Source organism: Tachypleus tridentatus, chromosome 13 (assembly GCF_004210375.1).
Source record: "Tachypleus tridentatus isolate NWPU-2018 chromosome 13, ASM421037v1, whole genome shotgun sequence".
NCBI lineage: Eukaryota > Metazoa > Arthropoda > Merostomata > Xiphosura > Limulidae > Tachypleus > Tachypleus tridentatus.
In genome coordinates this window covers 220,441,273-220,469,091 of record NC_134837.1, presented here as the reverse complement: position 1 = coordinate 220,469,091, position 27,819 = coordinate 220,441,273, and the positions used below count along the sequence as shown (strand labels likewise).

At 33.6% G+C, this 27,819-nt stretch overlaps 1 protein-coding gene across 3 annotated transcripts in view; it reads left to right on the top strand.

Moving 5' to 3' along the window:
* Positions 1–27,416, top strand: part of LOC143239423 (putative Na(+)/H(+) antiporter nhx-9) — a 67,791-nt gene extending 40,375 nt beyond the window's left edge. For 2 of the 3 annotated variants that reach the window (XM_076480454.1, XM_076480453.1), the window contains exons 5-12: positions 920–1,122; positions 1,490–1,579; positions 2,086–2,159; positions 6,463–6,669; positions 7,541–7,709; positions 9,078–9,207; positions 10,645–10,857; positions 20,564–27,416. In XM_076480454.1, coding sequence (XP_076336569.1) covers positions 920–1,122; positions 1,490–1,579; positions 2,086–2,159; positions 6,463–6,669; positions 7,541–7,709; positions 9,078–9,207; positions 10,645–10,857; positions 20,564–21,072 — 1,595 coding nt within the window. In that variant the 3' untranslated portion in view covers positions 21,073–27,416. The remainder of the gene's footprint in view (positions 1–919; positions 1,123–1,489; positions 1,580–2,085; positions 2,160–6,462; positions 6,670–7,540; positions 7,710–9,077; positions 9,208–10,644; positions 10,858–20,563) is intronic. The other variant, XM_076480456.1, reaches the window with a different exon arrangement.
* Positions 27,417–27,819: the final 403 nt, after the last annotated feature.

Below are 27,819 nucleotides of genomic sequence, written 5' to 3'. Positions count from 1 at the left end.
ACAGTTACTTTAGAAAGCCTGAAAAACTAGTAATGAAACTAAAGAAGACATTTTAAACTTATATCGAAATTACTCAAATAATAGTTAAATCATCAAATCTATTGTGCTTCGTTTTAAGATTAACACATTATGCTACCTTATCGTAAGATTACACATGAAAGCGTGTTTAAAATGTTTGACGAGGAGTTAAGCTTGTTAACAAAATAAATAGTAAATATATGTGGTGTAATATAAATACGCTGATTGAGAATTGATGTCTAGAGTGTGCAACGCTACGAATCATGTCCTGAAACAGTTTAAGGTATAAGCCAATTTTCTAACTAATTATGAATATTTTTAACCATAATACATAATTTTCTACTTTATATAAACAAGTGTTAATGCCCATGCTCTTGTAAAATCTAGAACAATATATTTTCTAAAAATATTTTAATAAATATGCAAGATTATTGAGCACATATATATGAAGTTTAAAATATAGAAACAAAGAGGTTAACTGATTTTATTTTTACTTTTTACTTTGCTATATTGATGCTGATTAATTTATGTAAACACTTCTTTCAATCTTAATGGTTATATGAATTTTATTTATTTTGTAATTATATCATTATATATATTTATTAAATTTTAATCTTACTTATTTTAATTAAATCGTGATCTTGAAATTAGATTTTATTTATTTTAATTTTGCGCTTAAATCTTTTATTTGTGTTCTGAAACATAAACTGGTGAAATTTTAGGTACGAGGAAAATTAATTTGGTATAATTTTATGTCGTTATGTTAATAACGGGAATAATCTGTATTAAAATATTATAAAGATGTTCTAAACGTTTGACTAATAGATGAGGAAATAGATATCAGCTCGAGCTTCTTTAACAAACACTTTATTTATGAAATATTTGGTTGACAAACATCTAGGTGTTGTGATCCAGACATGGTTTTTAAATTACTTCCGGCTACACAAGGTGAACAAGGTAGAACAATTTATTATGGCATATGGAGGGCTGCGTGGAGCTGTTGCCTTCGCTTTAGTCCTTGTTGTCTCGGAGGACCGCATTCCTTCTAAGAAAATGATGGTTACTACAATCATAGCTGTTGTATATTTCACAGTTTTTCTTCAGGTAGGGTATAATATTATCTTAGTTACTGAATATATCAAATTTACGCAGGTTTTGTGTTATTTCTAGAGAAGGGGGTAATACTTACATATACATTACTATGAATTCATATCAATCAAATTTTAATCCCTATTCAAAAAAAGAAAACAAATGAAAAAGCGAAAAACTATATTTTCTATCTTGGTTGTTTTTTTTTTCATATTAATAGCCTAGTTATTTTGAGAAATGGTTAATTATTAAAATGGCAGCAACTCTTATGTTTCATTACTCCAAATATTACTATGGGTGGAATTAATTGTGGGAATCTAATTTAAATTTTAGTCATCCCTAAGAAACCAATGTTAGAGCTTATGTTAATTTTATTTATCAGGGCATGACAATTGGGCCTTTAGTGAAATTCTTAAGAATTCCTAAAAGCAACAAAACCAAACCTTCAATGAATGAGAGAGTACACACCATAGTAAGTGGACCGATTTTTTATATGTATACATATATATATATATATATAATAAAAATTCAGGAACTGAAGTTGATATTTTAACTTGCAAAGTTAACAAACATTTGTAGAGAAATTAAAAGGGGAGATCAAACTTGACTCTAACCTGTCACTATTTATAAGGCAAGTGTATGAAGCTATGGCATTTCGAATAGCTGTGGTAATCATCTCAGTGTTTTTCTTTTTCACATAACATTTACAAAATTTAAAAAAAGTTCTCTCTTATTTTATCATTTAAAACAATTTAATTGAATGATAAAGCATTTTATAGAGACAAAAATTGTGCAAGTGAAACCAATGGTTTCATAGCGTAGCCAGTAGTAAACGTCTTTCATAGAATTTCTAGACATATTACAATAATTTAAAATTGCCTATTTAGTATTCCCATTGTTGATGAAAATGTTGCTGATAAAGATATTTGAATATATTGCAGTATATTCATTTTAGAGTTTTTGTGTTGTCCTTTTTAGTCAATAGACCATTTAATGGCAGGGATCGAGGAAATTGTAGGCAATCTGGTTGGAAATCATCATCTTCGCGATAAGTAAGTTAATCAATTAATTTGTTTCAATTAACAAAACTCTATTCTTTATGTAAGATAAACATAAGTAAATCACCTAACTGTGTAACTGTCGTCAACAGATCTTCAATCCTGTTTTTCTGCGTAATTCAGAGAAAATAAATTCTACTAGATAAATAAAAAAGCTTATGCTGCTTTTTGTATATTACCAAGCAAACAAATTTCAGATATTACTAGTCACAGGAACCAACAAACAGAATCATTTCATTCATTTAGTCCTTATACTTGTGGTTTATAAACTAAGTGAAACCCATGTCCACGAAAGTGCTAATGATCGTGTATTATTATTATATTTCTATTAAAGAAATATTCCACCAAATGTCTTCTTCCTGGCTTTTCGTATACACATAAAACATTTCCAATGTGTCTCATGGTAAATGCATTACTCCAATAGTGTTTAGTCTTGCTGCAAGAAAGAACCAGATCATCTACCTTATGACTGGTTGTTTGAAAAAAAAAATGTTTCATTTATCGGATACGTATTTCGGTTTGTACACTTTTGACTGCTTATTACTAGGTGTATTTCTTTTACGTTACAAAGTATGCACTAATTTTATAACTAATCGTTTAACGGTGACTTTAACCGGTACAGTATTTCGTTTTCTCGATTATGTATACTCGGTTTTAATAAAGTGTATATTCATTTACTAAATAGTTGTATATCATTTTCTAACCGATATATATCTTCTTAACTAAAAATCTAAATGGACTCTTTGTAAATTTAGTTATTATTATGTTCTAATTCAAGTATAGAGAAATTTGAAAAGGGTTAAATTCCGGATTATTAAATGCCATTAAATAATCAATATAACGGAAAGTAACAACATACTTGTCCGGACTTGTTACTTTTTCATAAATAAATTGTCATAAAAATAAAAATACAAATTAACCATATTTAATGAGACAGCAACACCCTAAGAGATACCGATTACTTTATCATTAAATATTATATATAAAAAATTAATTAGAATTTTATATTAAATATTTGAAAATGTATATTTCTAATTTAAAAGCTGTTTCCATTTATACATTCCACTATTAAACTATTGAAGACTTTCATTATATCTTCTAAATTCAATTTTATACATAAAGTAGTGAAACAATATGTTAAAATAAGAAGGTTGAATACAAAAAAAATAGATTATAAACGTTCCAATGCTTTTATATTATGTTTTATTATTCAAAATGTGTATTTCAAGATATTAACATATTTTAATTTTATTTTAGAAACTAAAAATTTAAGATTTTATTTAATACGATAGGAACGGATTCGGTAATATTGTTTTGTGATTAGCAATAGATATGAGCTAAATTGGAAGTTTTGTAATTTAGTAATTGCTTATACGAAATGTAAATTTAAGTATTTAAAATCAACAAATATACTCTTTTTCTATAGTTTTCAGAAAGCTATTAATAACTATTTTTTCGGATGTAAATTTAGTAAAAGGTTCTGTGATATTTATAAATTATAATCTGTGCATAAAATTTATTGCATATAAACCTAACGTTGCTGTTAGATTTATGAACTGGGAAAATCACTAATTGTTTTTTTTTATTACTTTAATTTTTCTTTTAAAACAAAAAATGAATATTTATAATGTTACTAGACAAATAATTTAACTTCCTTCTCATGTTGTTTGTAGTAAATATTTCCCATTCAAATTGTTTGTTTGTTTTTTGAAATTCGCACAAAGCTACTCGAGGGCTATCTGTGCTATCCGTCCCTAATTTAGCAGTGTAACACTAGAGGGAAGGTACCGCCAACTCTTAAGCTACTCTTTTACCAACGAATAGTGGGATTGACCGTCACATTATAACGCCCCCACGGCTAAAAGGGCGAGCATGTTTGGCGCGACAGGAATGCGAACCCGCCACCCTCAGATTACCAGTTGCACGCCTTAACTCGCTTGGCCATGCCAGGCCCTCCCATTCAAAGAAGAACCATATGAATTAAAACATTTACTAATTTTAATAATATATTCATCAATATTTTGTAATAGTTCAGCTTTTTCTATTTTATTCAAAATTCTCCATTTAGTTCCATTTTTAAAGATATTTATAAGATTAATATATGTGATCATATTCAGATTGCCAGTAATAATACGTTTATGAAAAGAATCCATAACATTATCAGTATTAAATTCACAAGGTAAATTTTCAGTATCTTCCGAATTAGACTTTCAATAAATTGTTTATAGTTAAAAAGTAAAGGCCATTAGTATATTGTGCCTGAAACTAATAATCAACTATAATTCTTTTAAAAGGAAGCAGTTTGTCTTAACTCTTTTAATAATAAATGAAGACAAAAGATATTATCATACACATGACGCTTAACACCTATAATAATAAACGATTTTTCTGTATTTACTTTCTCAGTACTGTCACTGAATCTAAATAAATGCCCTCACGGCTGAAAAGGTCGAGGATGTTTGGTGCGACCGGGATTCGAACCCGCGACCCTCGGGTATCACTGAATTTAAATGAATGCTAAAGGGTTTAAAGTTAATCCACCTCAAATATTATTTGGCCTTTCGCCTTTTCTTTCTATCTTTTTTTTTTTTAACTATGGGTATCAGTACAAAACAAACGTCAAAAGCAACTTGTTTTACTTTGAAATTTCTGGTATAAACTACATAGGCAAAGAGTCTTTTCTTTTAATATTTTCCGTTAGTAAATCAATGCTATAAGACTCTTCTAAGGTAGTAATTTTATGATACATAGAAATTACTACTCAGGTATAAAAAATCTGTAGTTTGTCCTACATATTTAAGGCCACGTATACTACATGTTAATAAGTATATTAGGTCATTTACTTTACAAACTGGTATATTATCAAGATAATATTGATAATTTGTTGCTGCTGGATAAGTTAAAAATTTAACCCTATTACAAATATTTTCTTTCGGTTTATAAAGAAGTTGATAAATTTATCCGATAACTATTTTAGTAGTTTATGCTCTAATAGACAAATTAAAAGAAAATTAATTGTTAAAGAGTAGAAATATGAAAAGGAAATGAAGAAAAACGCGGATAAGGGCGATAAATAATTACCAAATCATTAACAATTCTACATAATTCTGAGTATGCGCTTCACAATTATCTTTATTACAGCAAATGCGTACAACGATTATTCAGCCCTACAGTCCTGACTAGATAATTAATTAAAAATATGACACTCTTATTATGGACGGACGCGCCAACAATTGCATAATTTCATCAGCAAAATTGTATCATTTATACAAAAGTAATATTAGTGTAATTTTAAAATGAAAATATCTGTGGCCATGCCACCCAATATTATCAACTACTCTCGATTTCTATAAACAATGTTTTTCAACTTCTATCTTTCAAAATATTCAGAATAGAAAATTGATATTATATATCACCCTTTATGTCTAGTGCAGAACATGACTAAGCCTCCATCTTTGTCTGATTACGATCTGATATTAAATTGAAAAACGTATAGCTCTTCTGCATAGTTCAGATAGTAATATCAGTACAGCATTTCTTCAGTTAAAACTGTATGATATAAATAATACTTCTAGCAGATATAGTTCAAATAATACATGATGTTATAGTTCTAGAGATATCATGATATATAGATACTAAATATATAGTTCCAGTACCTCTACCTTTGACAATAATCTAATTTTTCAAGCAAACTTAGGTAAACAGAGATAGGCCTAATTACCTGAAGTAGCCTTCTCGTGTTTGATGTAATGAGTTATATTATAAGTACCGCTAGATACTTTATTAAGATCTGATAAAAGTTAATGTTTCAAGTTCACGCAATTTTTAGATTTAGATATTAACTTTTTAGAACATAAAGTGATAAAATAAGAGAATTTAAGTTTCCCATTGTGGGACTGATCTCTCCCGAATAATGTGGTGTCACATATACTGTTAGAAGATATTGTAATTCACAAATCAGAAGATATTTAACGATCTCTGATAAAAGCACTTTCTTCAAATATAATATAAAGCTATTAAAAAAAACTTTATGTAATGGCTACAGTAATTGTGAACTTAGTAAAGTCTTTAAATTTTCATAATAAATTATATAACTTAGAAGAAAATCGTTTACAAAACATTTGAATGCGACTCTTTCTTATGTGATATATTACTTTGTAAGTAGGTGTGTATTTCTCTTTTAGATATGCTCTTTTTTAATATATAAGTTCGTTTTTACTAGTTTTTAATGTTTTTACTGGATATATATATATATATATATATATATATATATGTGTGTGTGTATATATTTTACTAGGTTTAAGTATCATAACAACAAATTTATCCGACCACTTCTCACACGTAATCATCAAGTCAGAGAACCGAAGATCTTTGAGACGTATTCCAAACTGAACCTGGTAGATGCGATAAACCTCGTGAGTCAGAACGCTAGTGTTAGAGGCAAAGACCCGAGTATTTCTTTAGCATCTTTAATTAGAACATATATACAGAATAACCTTCCAAAGTAAGTTGGTATCTAGTGAAGTTTGGTGAAATAAAGACAAAAACAAAAGTACAAAATTAAAATGAAACTGTTCGCAGTAACCTTCTCTCATATAAGTACCTGAAAATGAATATCAGTATTTGAAACTACTCACAATAGTTTTTTTTTTTTCTGATATAAAATATTTGAAAATGAATTTGAACATTTGAACTTATTCACAGAATATGATACCTAAAAATGAACATAAACGTTTGGAATTATTCGCTGTAATTTGGTCTCATAAAATACCTTTAAAATTTAATTCTCGGGACTTTTAGCTCTTGAGATATATTGTTTTCTTTATCTTTCCGGATAAATATTTAACTTTTAAATTACTATCATTTGAAACTGTGGAGATTGCAGTTAATATTCTGTAAGTCAGAAGACAAAAATCAGTCGTTTCTATTTGTAGATTGAACTTTTAAATAGAATGTATCAAAATATGATTTTTAGAAATATTTCTGTGTGTTTGTGATTGCTACATCTCCACGTTTACAAAATGGACACCCTGGAGACAGTTCCCGTGGTGGAATAGCAGGGTTCTATTAGGGCAGTGGACACGCTGGTAATAACCAGTGTGGTTCTGCTATAAAAAAAAAACATAACAAACTTTAAACACTTGAAGGTATTCTATTGGTGCCGTATTTTCCTTTTATACATATTTTTTTTTAATTTTTAGACTCAAATAGCCTAACATTACCGATGGTTTAGCATATTTTCAATCTACAGTAAACGTTTAGTAAAAGTGTCATAAAATAACTTTTAACACTCTTTCCATTTATATTATAATTTCTGAAATTCAGTAAATTATACGACTCTAACTCTGACCTAAAGGTGATTCGTTTTTGACCAGATGTTCTGGCAAGCCTATTCCATATTCAGACATCTTTATTTCCCTGGACGAATTAAATTTATTGAATTTGGACATCGGTGAATTAGATTACTCACCAACTTGTAAGGACCTAGCTGATGCGGAACTCCACCATAATCTGTCCGACTTGATGTTCAGGCCAGTAAAAAAGGTAAGGCCCGGTAAAAGAGCTGCAAATTAGATGCAGAGCCACAGATAGTTGTTTAAAAACCAAATAATTAGCAAATATGGCGCAGGGTTATCTAATTATACATGGCAAAGAACTCTTAAAACATAGATACACAAACATCATATTCTGGATTCAAACATGCCTCGATACTAATCTACTTTGGTGAGAGTGTAACACCAGCTGTTGGTGTATATTTTGGGTTTTGTCAATAGTCCTCGAGGAGACATTCAGTGACCCGAAAATGATTCTGGGTATCAACCCCTTATGACTGAGTTTTCGTCACATTCTGCAGAAATATTTCGATCAATCATCTCAAGCAACTTATTAAGGAGAATGTAACACTAGATATGATGTAACACATGTAGCAGTTTGAATCATTTCGCTACTGACTGTGTAACACCACATGTGCTCCCATATTGATTGAAGTTGACGGAAGCTAGAATAACCCTTTATGATGACTATTCTTACCCATTATTAACGAAATTTATTGAAGTTTGAACACAGCAAAATATCATTACAAGTACTTATTCAATCAACAATGACTATAGTGACCCGCCATTAGTGAAGGTAATTTTTAAGTTTTAACGAAATGAAATATCTTTAGAGATATTATGTGATCAGTAATGTCTATGTTCGCCTATTAATACAACTGAAGTTTTAACGTATTGAAATGTAATCATCAATGAATATGCTGACCCATTATTACCAAAGTTCCATAAAGTTTTAACATAGTGACATGCCTCTACAGGTATTAATATGAACTCTAATTATTAAAATGGACAGTTGCTACCGTTGATTATTTAGGGTTTATGTACACCTCAGTGTTATCCCGTTTAAGAATATTTACCGATAGATTTTCTTGATGACAATTGTGGCCTTCAAATGTCTACCTAATTATCGTGACTAGACACACCTAAAGGAAATTAAGTAATCCAATTAATTAAAATGTAAAAGTTATGTTTCACCAAAGCCGTGATCCACGACAATAAATATTTAACCAATCACATTCAATATTTTTATGGTCTACGTTAATAAGCATTTAACCAACCACGTCATGAGTTGTACAGTCTACCCTAAGAAGTTTGTGACCAATCACATGCTTTAACGTTTGAGTTTTACAGATTGATTAATACGTTAAAAGACATAGCTGTGAGTATATATGTAGTTTTTTAACTGTTTTCTGTAGTCTTAGAGAAATGTTATTTTTCAGTATTGGGAATTACTACTTTTGATAAAGTCTTATACTTGAGAGCTCAGTTTTAATATGCCACAACGTTATCGCGAAATATTAAAAAAATAAACACCACTGGATTAGCAAATTTGATTTAGATCCTTTAATACAATCATAAGGTTCGTCGGTACAGCCGTGATTTAATTGATGAAGGTACTTCTTTTCACCATAAAAACCGCATGGAGCTCCATCACCATCAGAACCAATTACAGAATAAACACACTCGTAACAAGAAGAAAATGAAAAACGGTAAGTTCTTTATGTGCGCAAAAAAACCAGGAAAGAAAATTTGATCAGTTAACTTTTTGTTTTGGTGTGTTATGCTTAAAACTAGGAACAAACTATTATTATTACATTAAAGATGGAAGTGTTTAAATTAATTTAAATATAAAGAGAATTAGTACCTTTCAAAGACTTCTAATTTATCGTCCAGTAAAGGCTTATGTAAAAACATATTTCGAATAAGATCAAAGAAAATAACGTACATACGAAGTTATAAACCTCGTCTAATAACTTTGATAATATCAACTTTTCATTTATCTTTACAGCTTAAAGATGAAAGTAAAATATAAAAGTAAGAAGTTTAGAGAATGAAACTATCGTTAAGACTGTAACTATAAATTAGTAAAAATAAGCAAAAAACCTTTGTAAAGCTTTTACAGGAGAGTAGGATGGAATTCTGTGATAAAATATCTGTGGAAGTAATAATTCTCTGGAAAGTTTGTATATAATGTGAATCAGTCTTCAACAGTTCATTTAAGTCTTGGTGTTTGTGTTAAACAACTACCTCGTTGCTAGTGTTTACCAATCTTATGTAACATTATCCACACATATTTCTGCAGAGAATTGGTGTTATGGTGCACATGGAAGAAATGGTAGTGGTTTCTTTAAAGTATAGGTTTTATTCTCCATATAATCATATATTGTTGGTATACAAGGAGATGCATACGTTAGTTGCTCCAGTTCTTGCACTATCCTTTACTATCCTAGAAAGTTTATAGTTGGTGTAGTCCTATTGACTGTCATAGAAAGTTTATAGTTGGTGTAGTCCTATTGACTGTCATAGAAAGTTTATAGTTGGTGTAGTCCTATTGACTATTATAAAAAGTTTATAGTTGGTGTAGTCCTATTGACTGTTATAAAAAGTTTATAGTTGGTGTAGTCCTATTGGCTGTCATAGAAAGTTTAGAGTTGGTGTAGCCCTATTGACTCTCCTAGAAAGTTTGTAGTTGGTGTAGTCCTATTGACTGTCATAAAAAGTTTACAGTTGATGCAGTCCTATTGTCTGTTATAGAAAGTGTATAGCTGCTTCACTCTCGTTAACTGTCTTAAACATCTATAGTTGCTGCACTGTTCTTAACTATTTAGGGATTCTGTTGATCAGAAGGAGAGACAAGTTGAACACCTGTGCTTATATAGTAATGAAATACAACAGTACGTATTTGTCATGAAATTTAATGTTATCAAATAAAAACTAGATTGTAATATATCGCTCATATTTAAGGACCAACTAACTACTGTCTTGTTGTGTATAAATAGGTTTATTCACAGTTTTCCAAGACTGGTTGTGCTCAACAACAAGAAGCCTACGTCAGATAGCATCATTTAAATTTATTGCAGTATCTAGCTTACTGTCGTTAGTGTCTTGCTTAACTCCATAGCTTAATTACTTTGATTTTTTTATAGATTCCAAGCCAAACAAGAACACTTTATCTACATGGAACCTTTTGCCCAGTGTCTCTGAAAGTTTGGATAAAGATGAAGCATCTTTGAAAAATTCAGTAACTACACTCCATGGCGAGAACGTAGATTCTCCTGATGCACCAGCTGGTACAGTTACTTTTACAATACAAGAACAAGATCATGCTACACTACTTCAGGATATTTTTGATGAATCAAGTAAGTTAATTTGACTGTTTAAGTGTATTACCTTATTTTGTTCAATAAATTAAATTATTTTGAGGTGTACAAACATACTTCGTTTACACGTTAGATTATGAAATAGAATTTGCTCATTCCTAATTTTATAGTGATCACAAACAAACAATATAGCAGTGACAAGCTGTGTTTCTGAACTTACAATATTGAGACGGTATAGTCTAGGTGGTGCACTGTGTAGAAGGAATGAAGAACAGGGTGCTAACGTATTAGGTGATATACAAGACGAGCATAACAGAATGAATGTAAAAAAGTTGATATCAGTTTCTTATTTTAGAAGATAAAAGGAATCGACATATGTGAAAAAGAAAAAAGAAAAAAACTATTTTAATTTTATTTGTTTTAATTAGTACTTTGAGTGGGAAAAATTTGCTTGTAAATCCAATTAGCTTATCATTGCAGAAAAGGTAAAGAAACTTCTTTTCTCACACAAGAGGTCCTAGGATTAAAGTAGGAGCAATGTCAAAAATAGTAAAGGTGTAAACAGACTGACCTTAAACAAAGATCAACTACACAGAGTTGACAGCTCTCGTTAATCTACTCTAATCTATCAGATAACACTAACCTTACATAGCGAGTCTCTCAATAACAAAAGACACCGGCTGTAATTTATTAGATTCACTTACCTGTAAAAAAGATACTGATCGTGTAAAAACATCAAGTGACTAAAATCCAGTCAGGTTGTAACTAATTTTCAACACTGTAGGCAACAGCACGAATCTGCAGGATTTAAATAGAAGCATTTTAATAGCTTCTAGTCTAATTGTAACGAAATCATTATAAACCATTTTTTGTGATTCTCTGTTTAAGTCACAGAGACTGTCAGGAATTCCAATCGACACATAATGTGTCTTCTACTTGGAAAAACTGTGGCTGCCAAGCATTGGCAACTAAGGAAAAATATATCTTATACTGGGGAACTGGCCACCAAACATTAGTAATAAACACAAAATGTATCTTCTGATGAGGAGCTGTGGCTACCAAACGTTGATAACTAACACAAAATGTGTCTTCTACTGGGGAAACTGTAGCTGCCAAATATTCGTAACTAACATAAAATTTATCCTCCACCTGGGAAAATTGCAGGTGATTAGTACCTGATTGTAGGAAAAGATCATTGGATAGTTAACCAACGTACTGATTGACTAATTCTGTTATAAATAATCAAGATTCAACTGTCTAACGTAAAGAACATTATAACAAATATCATATGGCAATTGAAATCTAGACCGAAAATACTCATTTCAGATGCAAACATAAAAATGTTTCTTTAGTTTGTGACATGGTAGATCATTTTACACATTTTGTTTCACTACTAATAGGGTAAATATATAATTAACACAACATGAAACGCTAAATACTACGTGTATTGTTCCAACTTACAGTGAAATGGGCTGGAGGTAGTTGATTAGTGTGAAAACTACTCTCGTGACAGAAAGGGAAGGTTCTGCTCTTTCAATTCGCCGTTCGTGGTGACCCGTGAAGGGGAGGAGAGGATCCTGGTGGTTGAGGGGGTCCATCCCCAACACACCACTTTGGCCTTGAATTCCTGTAGAAGGACAACCTTGGAGTGGCCCCTCTTGATTCAATCGGCTGGTCCACTTAGGTTAGGGTCAACCAGTGTAGGATGTTCTCAACAGGTGTTTCGGACATTATATCTGATGCTGGTGCTTGCGTATAGTGCTCAAGAAACCCTGGCGTTGCTGCAGTGTCCTTGTTTGGCATTGTAGTGAGTTCTTTTGAAGGGCTCCATGGTGGGTGGGGTCAGTGGGCACCAAAAATTCTTTTCTTATTAAGGATCCTCCAAATAAAAACTTAAATAAAATAGTGAAAAAACAGTCCATAGGTAAAGAACCACGTCTTGAAGATTTTGAGCAACAATCTTCAACATCTGTAACACCTGTTGTACCTCATTTTCTTATACTACATCCTCTTTCAGACAAACCTTCAGGGCAGATGTCTTCCTTTTTCATTCAGAAGGGACTAGAGGGACTTGACGGCTCTCCAAAGTCAGTAAAGAAGCTTCGATCTGTTGGCATATTGGTAGAAACATCCAATCTCAACACAGTAAACTCTTCGTGTATTCAAAAGCGATTGAAGATATACCTATTGAGGTTACACCTCATGCTACTTTGAATTCATCATTGTCGAGAGGGATCTGAAGAACATCTCCGAGTCAAAGATTCTTGCTGGTTTCTCCACCCAAGGAGTTTCTGCAGTGAGGCATATCTCCACTCGCAAAGATGGAATTACGATGCTGACCAATGTCCTCATTCTGACATTTATATCACCACGTCCGCCTGCCATCATCAAGGCAGGTTATCTTAATTGCAGGGTATGGCCATACATTCCAAACCCTCTCTGATGTTTCCAATGTCGGCAGTTCAGTCACTCGAAGACATCATGTTGTGGCTCCTTGCTGTGTGCTCATTGCAGTGGCATGGACCACGATGCTGATGAGTGTGAAACGGACCCTCATTGCATCAATTGCAATGGCTCTCACCCGTACTACTTTCGTTCTTGCCCTAAATGGTTGGAAGAAGAGGTACAGCATTTGAAAATGATTCATAACATTACCTATCCTGAGGCTCGAAAGTTGCTGTCCACCACTTCATCTCGGACGTATGCTGTTGCACTTCATTCCACAGCTACTGTGGAAGTGCAGACAGATCTCTTTGTGCCTCTAAAAGAATCGTTCTCAAACCAAATGAAAAGTCTTTTGAACTCCATGGTCAAAAAAGTAGATGGATCGACTTCAACACCCATCTTTGTGTCTAACATACATTCCAGCAAACCCCAAGATCCACTTCCTTTGGTTCCAAGTACAGACATTTTCTCGGGTACATTTTTTCTTCCCACCCAAATATGCAAAACGATCATTCGTTCACGTCCCCAGTCGCTGGAATACTCTTCCAACAAAGACCTGCCCAATCGACCCAGGACAGAATCCATGGAAGTCGATAGACCCCCTTGAATAAAGACAGTAAAGAAAAAAGACGTGGCCGTAAACAGAAGGGTTCGCCACCCAGTTCGTCTACACACAAATAAAGATGGCCACCTTGATACAATGGAACTGTCAACGTTTACGTTTTCATCCTGATGACATCAAAACACTAATTGCTTCCTACCATCCTGTATGTCTTTCCTTTCAAAAAACATATCTGTAACCTGCCGATACAGTCACCTTTCGACGGTTTTCTTTGCACAGAAATGCAAGCTGTGTGATGGACGAGTACATGGAGGGGTGGCATTATTGGTTTATCAGCATGTGCTCACCCTGTCTTTGCCACTCGACACACCCTTGGAGACCATAGTCATCCATGTTTCCTTGAGTCGTACCATCACTGTTTTTTCTCTCTACCTGTTGCCTGGAGAGACCTATGATCAATCAGACCTTGATGCTCTCGTTGAACAGTTGCCGTCTCCCTTTTTAATCTTGGGGACTTTAATGGACATCATCCCATCTGGGGAAGTGCTTATAGTGATAGAAAGGGGTCGCTCCATAGAGCGTATGCTCTTTCATTACAACCTTTCTCTTTTCAATACTGGTTCTCCTACTTATGTTCATGCACCTAGTCAGTCCTTTACTGCAATTGACCTCTCAATTTGCTCCACTTCACTATTCTCCCATTTTTCTTGGAAGGTTGACAATAATCCACGAAGCAGTGATTATTTTCCAATAATTTTGATAGATACTGGCCGTGGTCGATGCCATCAGACCCGTGTGCCCCGGTGGAAGCTTGATTAGACAAACTGGCCCTCTTTCACTGCTTTCACAGAACTTGATCATGCCATCAATAAACGACTGTGTGGCAGCATTAACTGACTATATTATATGAACAGCTGCTCTATGTATTCCTGAAACCTCAACACGTTTTCCACGATATCCTCTTCCGTGGTAGAATCCTGCCTGCCACATGGCACGGAAGGCCCAAAACCGGACCTGGGATACTTTTCGTACGTATCCCACACTCTTGCACCACATCGCTTTCCAGCAGGCCCGTGCATCCGTGCATATGCTCGGTGGGTAAGACGTCAAATCCATAAGGAACCTTGGATTAAGTTCACAACCAGCATATCTCTACCACCAGTTCCAAAGTCATACAGAACAAGATTCAAAAGGTCTGTGGGCAATATAATTCTGTCTCCCTCTCGATCTTACTCTCTGATGGCCAGGAAGTAGCTGATACTCAGAAAAATGCTGATACTCTCGGTGAACGCTTTTGCCTGGTATCTAGCACTTCTGCTTCTTTCTCCACCTTCTTGGCCATCAAGACTCGGGCGGATCGTTCACCTCTTTCCTTTCAAACTGACTGTCTCTTTGACTATAACCATTCCTTTACACTGGTGGAACTGAAAATGGCCCTTCATCGGTCTGTTAGACCAGATGATGTACACTATGACATGCTGTCCCATCTATCTCCTGCTTCTCTTGATATTCTTCTCATTGTTTTTAACCGGATATGACAGGATAATGTTTTTCCTAATGCCTAGTGCCAGGCTATTATCTTACCTTTCTCTAAGCCTGGGAAAGATGCCAAGATTCCTTCAAACTACCGTCCAATTTGACGAGCTGTCTCTTTAAGACCTTAGAGAGGATGGCTAATGCTTGTCTTGTTTGGTTCTTGAATCAAACAACCTCCTCTCGCCCACCCAGTGTAGGTTCTGACGACAGTGCTCCACCATGGACCACCTGATTAGACTTGAAACGTCAATCAGAGAAACCTCTCTCAAACGACAACATCTTGTACCAATATTCTTTTACATTGAGAAAACTTATGATACAACATGGAGGTTATGGCATTTTACGAAACCTCCATATATATGGGTAATGTGGCCACTTGCCCATTTTTATTAAAACGTTTTTAATGGACAGAAGATTCCAAGTTTATGTGGGTTCAACACTTTCATGTTCTTTTCTACAGGAATTTGGAGTCCATCATGGCTGTGTTTTGAGTGTCATACATTTCAGTATAAAGATTAATGTCACCACTGAACAACTCCCTGTTACTGTTGCAAACGGGTTCTATGTCTACGACTTTCACATCTCATATGAATCGTCAAACATGAGGTATATTGAGCAGCAGATACAGACTGTCCTCAATCTTTACTGAAGTGGACCACAGCAAACGACTTTAACTCTCTCTAAAACCGTTTGCATGAAATTTTGCTGCCAATGGGGTATTCACCCTGATCCTGAACTCCGTATTGGTGAGGTTGTGTTGCCTGTGGTCCCTGAGACAAAGTTCTTGGGACTTATCTTTGACCATAAGCTGACCTTTATACCACATATCAAGCAGCTACAGGTTAAATGTACAAGAGCACTGAACATCCTCCATGTTCTCTCTTCTACCATTCGGGGAGCAGATCAATGTTCTATGCTCAAGATATATAATGCTCTCATTCGATCGAAACTCGATTATGGATAATTGGTCTATGGCTCTGCCAGGACCTCGGCTTTAAATATGCTGGATCTCCATTTATTATCAAAAGCTTCGGCTCTGCACTGGGGCTTTCCACAGTTCCCCAGTTCAGAGTCTCATGGACCTCCTCTGCACCTCTGCCGTTTGCAACTGTTTTTACTTTGTGCTTCGAAACTTCGTTCTTTACCAAAGCATCCCATCTGGGGTTGTGTTTTTCTTACTCAGTGGGCCGTACTTTTTCAGAACAGACGATCTGCCATTACTTCTTTTGGCCTTCGTATTCAGGCTCAGTTGGATGAAATGAGTCTGTTCTTGGATAACATTGTTGTATCCACTGGTCAGCCCATCCCACCATGGCTTCTTACAGTTCCAAAATCTGACCTATCTTTAAGTCATCTGAGAAAAGCAGACATCCCCAATTGGAAATACTGTCTGTTATTTGCTGAACATCTTTCAAACCATCGTTCCATTCCTATTTATACAGATGGTTCGACGTCAGGTGGTTCTGTGGGCTCTGCCATAGTTTATTGTGGTTTGGTGGTTGCGTGCAGAATTTCCTCTACAGCTTCTGTGTTCACTGCTGAACTATATACAATTTCTCTTGCCCTGGATCACACAGAGGCTTAGCAGTATTCAAACTGCATTATTTATACTGACTCACTTAGTTCTCTACTGGCCCTGGAATCGCTTCACGTTAGTTCACACCCTGTTCTCGCCGATATTCAAAAGCGACTGGCCCATTTCTCTTTAATATCTACATCTATCCAATTTTTACTGGATACCGGGCCACATTGGTATTCGCGGGAACAAGCTCGCCGACATCGCAGCTAAATCTGTCTGCTCTGGCACTATTACTACTGTGCCTATTCCATTCGTGGACTATGGTTCGGTATTTCAGGCTTGGCTCCATGCCAGTTCGCAGTCGACTTAAAGTGAACAACGTGAAAACAAGCTTTTTCAAATAAAACCCTCTGTTGGACTTTGGTTGTCTTGCTTCCATAAGGAACGGAAAGAGGAAGTTGTTCTAACTAGACCAGACATTGGTCACAGTTTTTAACTCATTGTTTTCTTTTATCTGGGAGTGATGCACCAAAGTGTAGTTTGTGTAACACTCAGACACATTTTACATTGGTTTTATGCTATTTATGTTTTTTCAACTTTGTTTTGTTTTACCTTAATATCCTTTTATGAATTTTACTAAATTTATTTTAATTTGACTTTTTACCGGATGTTTGGCACAGATAGCCTAGCTGCTTTGTGCCATAAAACACGAAATCAACCAACCGACCAACTTTGTTGATTCATCGAAGTTCTCAGAACTAAAACCAAAACTAATTCAACGATTGGTTATGATCGAAGGCAGTAAATTTGCAGACTATTTGTTTTATATTTCTTCCTCCTCCTCTTTAGATCAAAGTTCTGCTCATAGTCTCCGATTTCCTTGTTAATTTCTTTTATGGAAGTTGCGTCCAGTCTCTAACGAACTGAATATGAACTTTTTCATACCTTTCTCTTTGATGCTGTGGCATTGGTCTATAGACAATGTAAGCAGTGTAAACAGCTGATCCTCAATACTGCCTGGAATGCATCTTTGTTAATACTCGACATATACATTTCATTTCCTGGTCAAGCGCCGTTGTGTAACTCCCCGTATGCAATCATTAGATTGCGCAACTCTTGTTCAATTTGCAAGTATGCACACCTTGTATTAAATCTTACAAAATTATCTTTCTCTTTTACTGAAGCACCAGATAAAAGTTGGAACTTAATTTAGCTTAGCAATTTTAATACAGCCTGGAATGTCACATGCATCATAACTTCCTTCTTCCTACAGTTATAACACAATTTCTGTCCATATACTCTTGTACTAATAGGCTACTATCAAACAAGACACATTAAGATATATTTATAAGCTGTTATTTCGCATTATTTCTTTTAATTAAGCACAAAGCAACACGAGGGTTATCTGCGCTAGCCATCCTTAATTTAGCAGTGTAAGACTAGAAAGAAGGTAGTTAGTCATCACCACCTTCCGACAACTCTTGGGCTACTCTTTTACCAACGAATAGTGGGATTCACCGTCACAAAATAATGCTCTCACAGCTGAAAGGGCGAGCATGTTTGATGTGACTGGGATTCGAACTCGTGACTTTCAATTTGCGAGTCAAGCACTCTAACCACCTGACCATGCTGAGCCTAATCACATAATAATAAATCAAGTGCTGCGAACAATCACTGCATGGTCTGGATGCCCATAATGGCCTCTAAGTAACTGTCATGATAATAATCATATAGCAATTAATTGAGTACTGCCAACAACCAATACATGGACTTCTAAGGAAGGCTATAATGGCCTTTAAATACCGTTTCTGTTATTAATCACATAGCAATGAACCTAGTACTGCCAACAATTAATACATGGACTTCTAAGGAAGGCTATAATGGCCTTTAAATACCGTTTCTGTTATTAATCACATAGCAATGAACCTAGTACTGCCAACAACCAATACATGGACTTCTAAGGAAGGCTATAATGGCCTTTAAATACCGTTTCTGTTATTAATCACATAGCAATGAACCTAGTACTGCCAACAATTAATACATGGACTTCTAAGGAAGGCTATAATGGCCTTTAAATACCGTTTCTGTTATTAATCACATAGCAATGAACCTAGTACTGCCAACAATTAATACATGGGCTTTAGGGAAGCCCATAATAGTCTCTAAATACCGGTTATGATATTAATGAATCAAGTACTCATAAAAACGAAAATAAAAATATGTAGTAAAGAAAAAGCAGCTGAAAGTGTGTTTATAAGAGTCTATGAAATGAGCCAAACTAAATTAATGTAAAGTTGTGATGAAGACAAATTTAGCCGAATAACAAGAAACGTTTGAATGCGTGTTTACAAAGTGATAAGCATATGGTTTTTAACGAACTGCGCATGCGTTTTAGATGTAATCAAGCTCATAGCAATTGCATTTAGTGTGATATTCTTTTCATATGAAATTACATGCGGGTAAAGTGTTGCATGTGCGAAACACTTTGCAAATAGAAACTAAAGTTAAAATCGAGGCCAGTCGTCATATAATGACGACAACATTGTGTTGTCTCATTGTATACTCGTTGTCCGGATACCTTTCTAACAATACGAGATATGTAGAGATTGATTAAGAAATTTGCGAGAAAAGCTCCGATAGACAAACGCAAACATATTACTTATTTATTTTAACAGCCTTTATATATACATTTACAATAGCAAAGAATTTTCAATAATTACTTGTTTGTAACTGAATTAAAGTGTTTTTAAAAGAAGTGTTAAGATTTCGTGTATTCAGATATTACATTAACTATTCAGCGCATGAGTTCATTGGCTGGAGGATAAATCTTTAAAATATTGTTATTCGATAACCTGATATATTCTTTGGCCACTCTTTTTTTTTTTTTTTAACAGTATAAAAATAACAATCTCGAATAAGATTTGAAACATAGAACTGTAATAAACTTTACCGCTTCAACTACGGCCCGGCGTGGCCAGGTAAGTTAAAGCGTTCGACTCCCCGTTGCACCAAACATGCTCGCCCTTTCAGCCGTGAAAAGTTATAATGTGACGGTCAATCACCCTATTCGTTGATAAAAGAGTAGCACAAGAGTTAGCGGTGGGTGGTGATGACTAGCTGCCTTCTCTCTAGACTTACACTGCTAAATTACGGACGGCTTGTGCAAATAGTCCTCGAGTAGCTTTGCTCAAAATTCAAAAACAAACAAAACGTTTCAACTTGTGAGGAAAAAAATTGTAACAGGTAGATACAGTTTAGTACGAATGCCTTGAACGTGTGTTGAGTATATTACTTTACTGGAAGGCCAGTGCTGCAAATTCTTTAACTTAAATATGATCAGTATATTTTATCCAAAAACAATTGAAAGTTGGAACAATACGTGTTTTTAAGTTTTAGTTTATTATTGAAATGTATAAAGTTGCCAAACATAAAACGTTACTAAAGCTTGTTAAGCTGTAACTTGTTAATAGTTAGTAAGTCGAGATTATAATTTTCCTGGTATTATTTTATTGAAATTTGTTTAAAGGCTTGTATATTTCTTTTTAATATATTTCATATTTTAATCGTATTATATTTCTAAATATTAAAAACTATCAAAGTTTGATAAGTTGTGGTTTGTTACTAGTTTATCGAAATTGTAATTTTCTTATTACTATTTAGTCAAAATTATTTTTCATCTACAGCTCTGTCATCTCGTACAATAACTGAAACAACGTTACCATGGAAACGGGAAGAAGAGTGCAATGATGAGAGCTACATTCAGAAACAGATGGAGTTTCCTTCATGGGTTGAAAACACAGAATATAATACTTATACCTCATATTCCAACAATGTCTTGAAAAGAACAAACTCTGATGATGAAGACAACAATCCATCAGATATGTTTACATTGTTTCAGCTGAAAGAACTACACGAAGACGAAAACGAAAGTTCAAAAAATCAACGATTTAAAAACCATTTCGTATTTATCAGCAATAAACCACATCAAGAAGATTTTGATCTTACAGCTGATGGTGATGGAAAGGCCCTTCAAGACACTGCAACTCAAGACGTCAGTGTGAGCCCTCTAGAAATGAGAAGGCTAACGCCACCTAACGAAAATGTGTCCGTTGACATTAAAGACAAATTGGAAGACTCACAGGAGATTGTGGTCAACATCAATGATGTCAACACGATAAGAAGAACACTGTAAGGCTATTTTAACGTACTGAGTAGGGTTCATACACAAGGGAGATACCGTATTAAGATGTTGAAAGAATTGATGAAACAACAAAAAATTACCAGTGGTAGAATAGGGTCTGCTTATAATACACATTTTACAAAATAATTAATTTACTCCGACAGATAATTACACATAAAACCATTATTCAAGAATATTTCAAATTCTTTTGTGAGATCAGTGTTTTTACTTTGTAAGTAAAGTGATTATTTTTATTATATTCCCAAACTGAGTCCCGTGTATTAATATATTCGTTATCATGTTTTGTACCAGAGTGTGTTCATTCCTACACTACTTGTTTGGGACATATATTTGGCGCTTGTTCACAGAAAGTTTCTTAAAGTTTACGTTACAATAGCTAAAATGCTTAAAAGGGAAGTTGAACACAATACTTGTAGAGTTGTCACTTATTACGATATTTCCAGATCTAGAAAGTCTTTAGGAGTTTTTTTTTTTTTACATCAAAATGATTATAAAGATGTGCAATAATTACATTGGATTACCATTAGAGGCAAGTATAAGCGTATGTGTTTTCTTATAGCAAAGCCACATCGAGCTATCTGCTAAGTCCATCGAGGAGAACCGAACCTCTGATTTTAGCGTTGTAAATTCATAGACTTACCGCTGTACCAGAGGGGGACACATTATAAGCTTCCTTAAATGTTCATGTTGTAATCTATGGTAGTGCATGATTCATTGCTATATTATTAATATCAGAATCATTATTTAGAAGCTATTATAGGATTTATTAAAAAAAAACATGTTGTGGTTGTTGACAGTGCTCAAATTGTTGCTATGTTGTTAATATCATAATCGATATTTAGAAGCCATTATAGGCTTTCTTAAAAGCCCATTGCTGGCAGTACTCGATTCATTGCTGTGTGGTTAATATCATAATTAATATTTAGAGGCCATTATAGTCCATGCAGTAACTGTTAGCACTACTGGACTCATTGCTATTTGATTAATATCAGGATCCGTAAAATACAAGAACAAAACTATTCAATTATTTAATCCACTTTGATGACTGTGATATATATTGTTTTGGCCACGCCGAATTATTAGTGCGAATGTATTCTAAGGTTTAATAATAACTACAGATTTTAAATACAGACTTTAAGAATTAATGAGCAAGCAGTTTTTTTTTTCTTGCTTTAGACGCAGTAAGTTATAGATGCAGTGTACTGATATGTAGTTATCATAACATTACTAGTATTACATATTTTACCTTTACAACATATCTTTAAATTTGACAGAAATCGTATTTCCTTCCCTTGATGAAATTGTTATAATTTGGTTAGTAATAATAGTTTCTGATCATAATAAACTATGCACTTAGGGCAAACTAAAATGCAACCTGATCATCAGTATATTTACTTAACTATACTTTTCTTCCTTTCCTACTTATAAAAATTAGAATACATAGTTTCATCAGTTGGATACTTTAGTTGTTAATAACATTTTTGGCCGTAAGCCTGTGAAATCTCGCATATTTCGACCAGCTTATGAAGTTCAGGTTACTCCTACAAATACTAAGCTAACTATGCAAAATATTTTTATAATAAAAGTACAATTATGAATGACAAATAAATATTAATTACATTTGATATACTAACTAGTGTAATCAATAATATTAATTAATTAATACAACCCTAAATAAACAAAATATCATACCTTGTCTAGAGAACTTACAAGTACTAGTTCTTATCTTGATTAATAGTCGTTGATTTATATTTGTTTTGAATCTTGCTTTCCCTAATCCTGCACTTAACCAAAGAAAACTCATTACAACACTCTTAGGGTATAACATCAGAGGCTATCCTAACTGTACAGTTAAATCAATGTTTTAGTTTAAACCATGCTAAGTCGGTAGTATTAATCTCCCCATAGCATGGAGATCCAAAATAATAGCTGAAGTGACAATTATAATGTAATATCATTGTGATGAATAACAAATGCTATCACTTCTAATAAGCTGATATTAGTAAACTATAGAGCGTTGTATGACTTTGGATAGTCTATTCCATGGCATAAATGATAAAGATATTGAATTCACAATTATAGCAAGGTGAGATCTAATATAATTTTCAATCACTTATCTTTGTCTGCCATTTAAGGATGGAAAAACATATGTCTGTACTTTCTCTTATTAATATTATATGAGCTTTTTCACACGTTACTAATGTTTCAGTTTTAGGATACATTACACATATTCATTAATTTTTCATTGTTTTTTCAAGTAGTTGTATGGCATATTATTGGTGTGAGATATATAAAAAGTGGATTTTTGATCAGATATATTTTTGCCATTCGTCGTGTTTTAGAACTTTTCTTTCTAACGTTTTTGATAATACACTTTTTTTATAAAAAGTTAATCGATGAATTTATAAATATATAAATAACACTTGATAATTTTATACTGATAAACAAAGAGTTTATTTCAAATAGCAAATACAAATTATGATGAAACCATATGACATTTTAAACAATATTATTTAAATTGTAAATAATTTCTGAATGTTATGAAACATGAGTAACGTTTTGCATGTGAAAAGTTAAAATACTATCATTTTTGTAATTAGCATTGGGAGATTACGATATATTTTAAAGAGATGTGTTTTATTATTTACCAACTTGTGCACCATATTCGAAGTAATTCAATGTATTACCCCTCAAATGGTAGAGTGAAATATTTGGATCATATGTGGTAGAATGGATCAAGTGACTGGTATGTAATAATTTTCTTTCAAACTATCGTAAGAATAGTTCACAAACAACAAACAAACGATTATAACAGTGGGAAAGAGATCTCCAACAGCACACTCGCGTTACTCATCTCTGAAGAATTGATTCAGTATAGCTTACAGAAAATACTAGGTAGAGAGCAGCACTAGCTGAGTTGGAATATCGACCAAAAATCGATATGGGTCATTCTGACCCCTCCCTTCCAGTTGGATGTTAATTTTGAAACCTATGGGAAAATACCTGAACACATTAACCATTGCAGAAATGAACAGTTTCCACTCCTGTGTGCTATACTGTTGTAAGGGTAACAGTAAATGGTTGTTTACATACAAAACGTTTGAAAATTGTGTTATTTCTTATCTTAGTTTTTTGTGTTCTTAATTGTTCAAATCAAGTAAGAAAAATATTACCAATTTAACCAGGTTCTTAAAAAGAGCTTTCACATTTTTGATGAAATAAAAAGACATGCTTTTCAAACATGTTTTCACAACTATACTAAAGAAAAGCATGGAAAATGATATTTCTCATGTTAAGACTCCATTCTTTCAGGTTAAACTGCCAAAACCGCGTTTTTTCTGTAACTGACTTATAATAAAATTTAATTACAAGAGTCTGGAAGTATTTCTGTTCTATATGGCAGCAGTAAGAGGTAAAGAACGAATATTCCATGGAGCAGTAGCCACTCTCTGCTACAGAAATTAACGTCCATGACTCTTAGAATATTCCAAAGTGAAAACATTCCATTAAGAAATATGGTGAAGTTACAACCACCCAATTAGGTAAGCAAGATAAGTTAAAGAAATATTAATTACCGGCTTGCGTGCAAGTTACTCGCTAACGGTGGAGTCCAAAAATTTGATTATATCGAGTAATTTATGTTTTTACCAGTTACAACACGTAGGGAACACAAAAAAACAAAAAAGTAGGTGAAATTCTCTATTTTTTATATAAAATAAATAGCAACAATTAGTAGCATCAACTGTTGTTTTGTTTACTTTTTCTTTATTCTTATCATACATATGGTACCACAAACTCTTGGACTCGCAAAACATGTGTTTATAAAGCCGAGAGTCTATGAGTCCCCATCATTAATTCTAGAGTTAATAAATATACTTGTTTCCAAAAGAAAGTTCCCAGTATAAATTTATTTTATATCTGTGACAAGCTCCATCTGATCAGTAGTTGTGGTATATCAATTTACAAAATCGTTGAAGTTGGTTGTGTTAAAAATTATTGTCCATGTACATGTATCGTTACAACGAAACTTCAGTGAGGATTTGAAAGCTTAGTACGTACTTTATTATAAATTAATGAAAAAAATGCCAATAATAAAAACCGTTTTAAATCCAGCCATCTCATATTCAACATACAGTCTTTCAAGTAATCAAACACCTAGTATCGTTTTAACATATTTAATAATTTAGGGGCTTTTAGTTTGTAAAGTTCAGGTTGCTTAATGCACTTTTTAGTTAGAGATTGAAAATGTCAAGTCTGCTGGTACCGATTCATAGCTTTGAAAGATAAAACTGCTGTTCCTTTAAAATAACTGTTATTTATATTTAAATTAAAAAATTACATTCAAATACGAATAATATACTGATAGGTTGTTGAATTACAGTGATACACAATAACCCGTATTACCTTCAAATTTCATAGGTAGTTAGTTAATGTGATGGACTTAGCAAACGTCAGCCCAAGTCAGCAAGATAAACATTACATTATACTAATATGCTTTGCGTTACTTGTGGGAATAGGAGGTTACCCCGTTATCCTCAAATATATATATATAAAAGTTAAGGCTTAAATTTAACGGCAGAGTGAAAAGTGGTTCGCATTTGTTGGAGACAAACAGTATTAATAGATTTTAATGTTGGAGATAAACAGTATTAATAGATTTTAATTTAAAACGTTTTAATCTGACGGCGCAAGGATTCTAGAGACACAAGTTCCTTTAGGTTAAGATTTCATAACGTTCAGTTCAAGGCTTCAGGCATTTTCACTGGCTGGCTGCAAACGTGACACACAGGCTAAACGATCAAGATAGAGAGGCAAGGCCAGACTCTTTTTCCTGATCAAAGGAAGTGCAACCAGTCACAAGCGCTGGCCGCCTACACAACTACTGTTACTAAAACAGCAATATCATAATGTTACCACATCTTAAAGTGCGCTGAGCATACAGCAGTATATAGCAAGTCGAGTCTTAGATCTTCCCGTACTCAGCCCTAAACGCTGACAGATATGTCACAACGAGTAACGTGACGGAAATGATGGACAACAGCTACTTGAAACAAGTTTATCTAGGCAGTTTATACTTTAAAATTATATTTGCTTTATAATTTCGCATAAAGTTATATCTACAGAGGTTATTTGTGAATGCCCATCTCTAATCTTAAATTGATAGACTAGAGGAAGGCAGATAATTAGCGTCACTTACAGCCAAATATTTAATCAAATAGTGAGCTTTAATTATCTATTGTTTATACCCATGGTTCAGTTAATTGTGTTTTAAATTTCGCGTAAAACTACACAAGGGCTGTCTGTGCTAGCTGTCCCTAATTTAGCAGTAAGACTAGAGGGAAGGCAGCTAGTCATCATCATCCATCACTAACTATTGGGCTATTTTTTTTGCAACGAATAGTGCGATTGTTCGGGTCATTATAATGGTCCACGGCTGAAAGGGCAAGCATGTTTGGTGTAACGGGATTTTGAACCCGCGACCTTCAGATTACGAGTCAAGTGCCTTAACTACCTGGACATGCCGAGCCACGGCTCAAAGTACAGAGCGTGTAGTTGGGGCAACAAATCACAATAGCATTCTTGGATTTTCAATCGGTACACAGTTTCCACCCGAGTTAAAAGTTGCGTAGCATGAATAGTGATATATGAACGCCTATTTTATAACTGGCGCAAAACCTGCGGAACGTAAATGACATAAGATTGCTGTAAATTCACAGCTGAAACGGACTGGTATAAGGGGATTTATTATTTTATTTTCATGATGTTATTGCTGGCGTAAACAGGTTTCGTTCTCATCTATAACCGTCGATATTCATCACTAGAACGTGGTACTGGTTTCGAAATACGCAAAATAACGCCCGTAATATTAGTTTTTTGAAACACGTTGTACTATGTGGAGAACGTGAAGTTACACAATCATAAATAATGTGCCTTATCATCATGTTTAATACGTTAGTAAACAGAAATTTCCATTTACATTAATTTACACAAGTATAATTATAATCTTATAATACGTGTTGTTTTACTTACGGTACATTATTTGAGGAGCCTATATTCTGGATCTTTTACATATTTTCAATTCATTAAAAATTACCAACTTTGCCCAGTTTAAAACTTGACTTAGCTTTACTTATTTCGTCTTTGCGCAGTACCACTCAAAACCACAAGTGGCGCTATAATATGTGCTGTGATTTTGTACCAGTGCCAAGCTACAATGGGCTGTTTGCATTGTGGTTTTATTTTGTTTTTTGTGTCCAATAAAGACCTTGCTTGTTAAAACTGACAGAGATTTATAAAAGAGATGACTTAATGGTTATTAATAAAAGAGTTACCTATGTTAAGTCTTGTTTCTCATATTTATTTTCAACTTAAAAGTGCCTTTATAAGTCAATATTGTTATAATCGTGGACATTTTCTCTCGGTATTCATTTTTAAAAACCAAATAACAAAACATTCTTGGAAATTTTTGGAAAAGACAAAACAAACAAACAAAACATTTTTTCTAATAATTTTCAAAGTGTTAATGGATACTTAAAACCTTTACGACTGTTGCTATTTTTTCGAAGTGTTGTTCCGGTTCAAAATTATGTTTCACCAGACGATCAGCGGTAAAATTAGGGTTTATAACGCAAATAAAATTCAGAGTCCAATTATTATGGTAGGAATAAGGTAGATTGATCATTACTTAGATTTAAAAAAAAAACACGAAAATGTATCTCGCCAAGCTCTCGACAATGT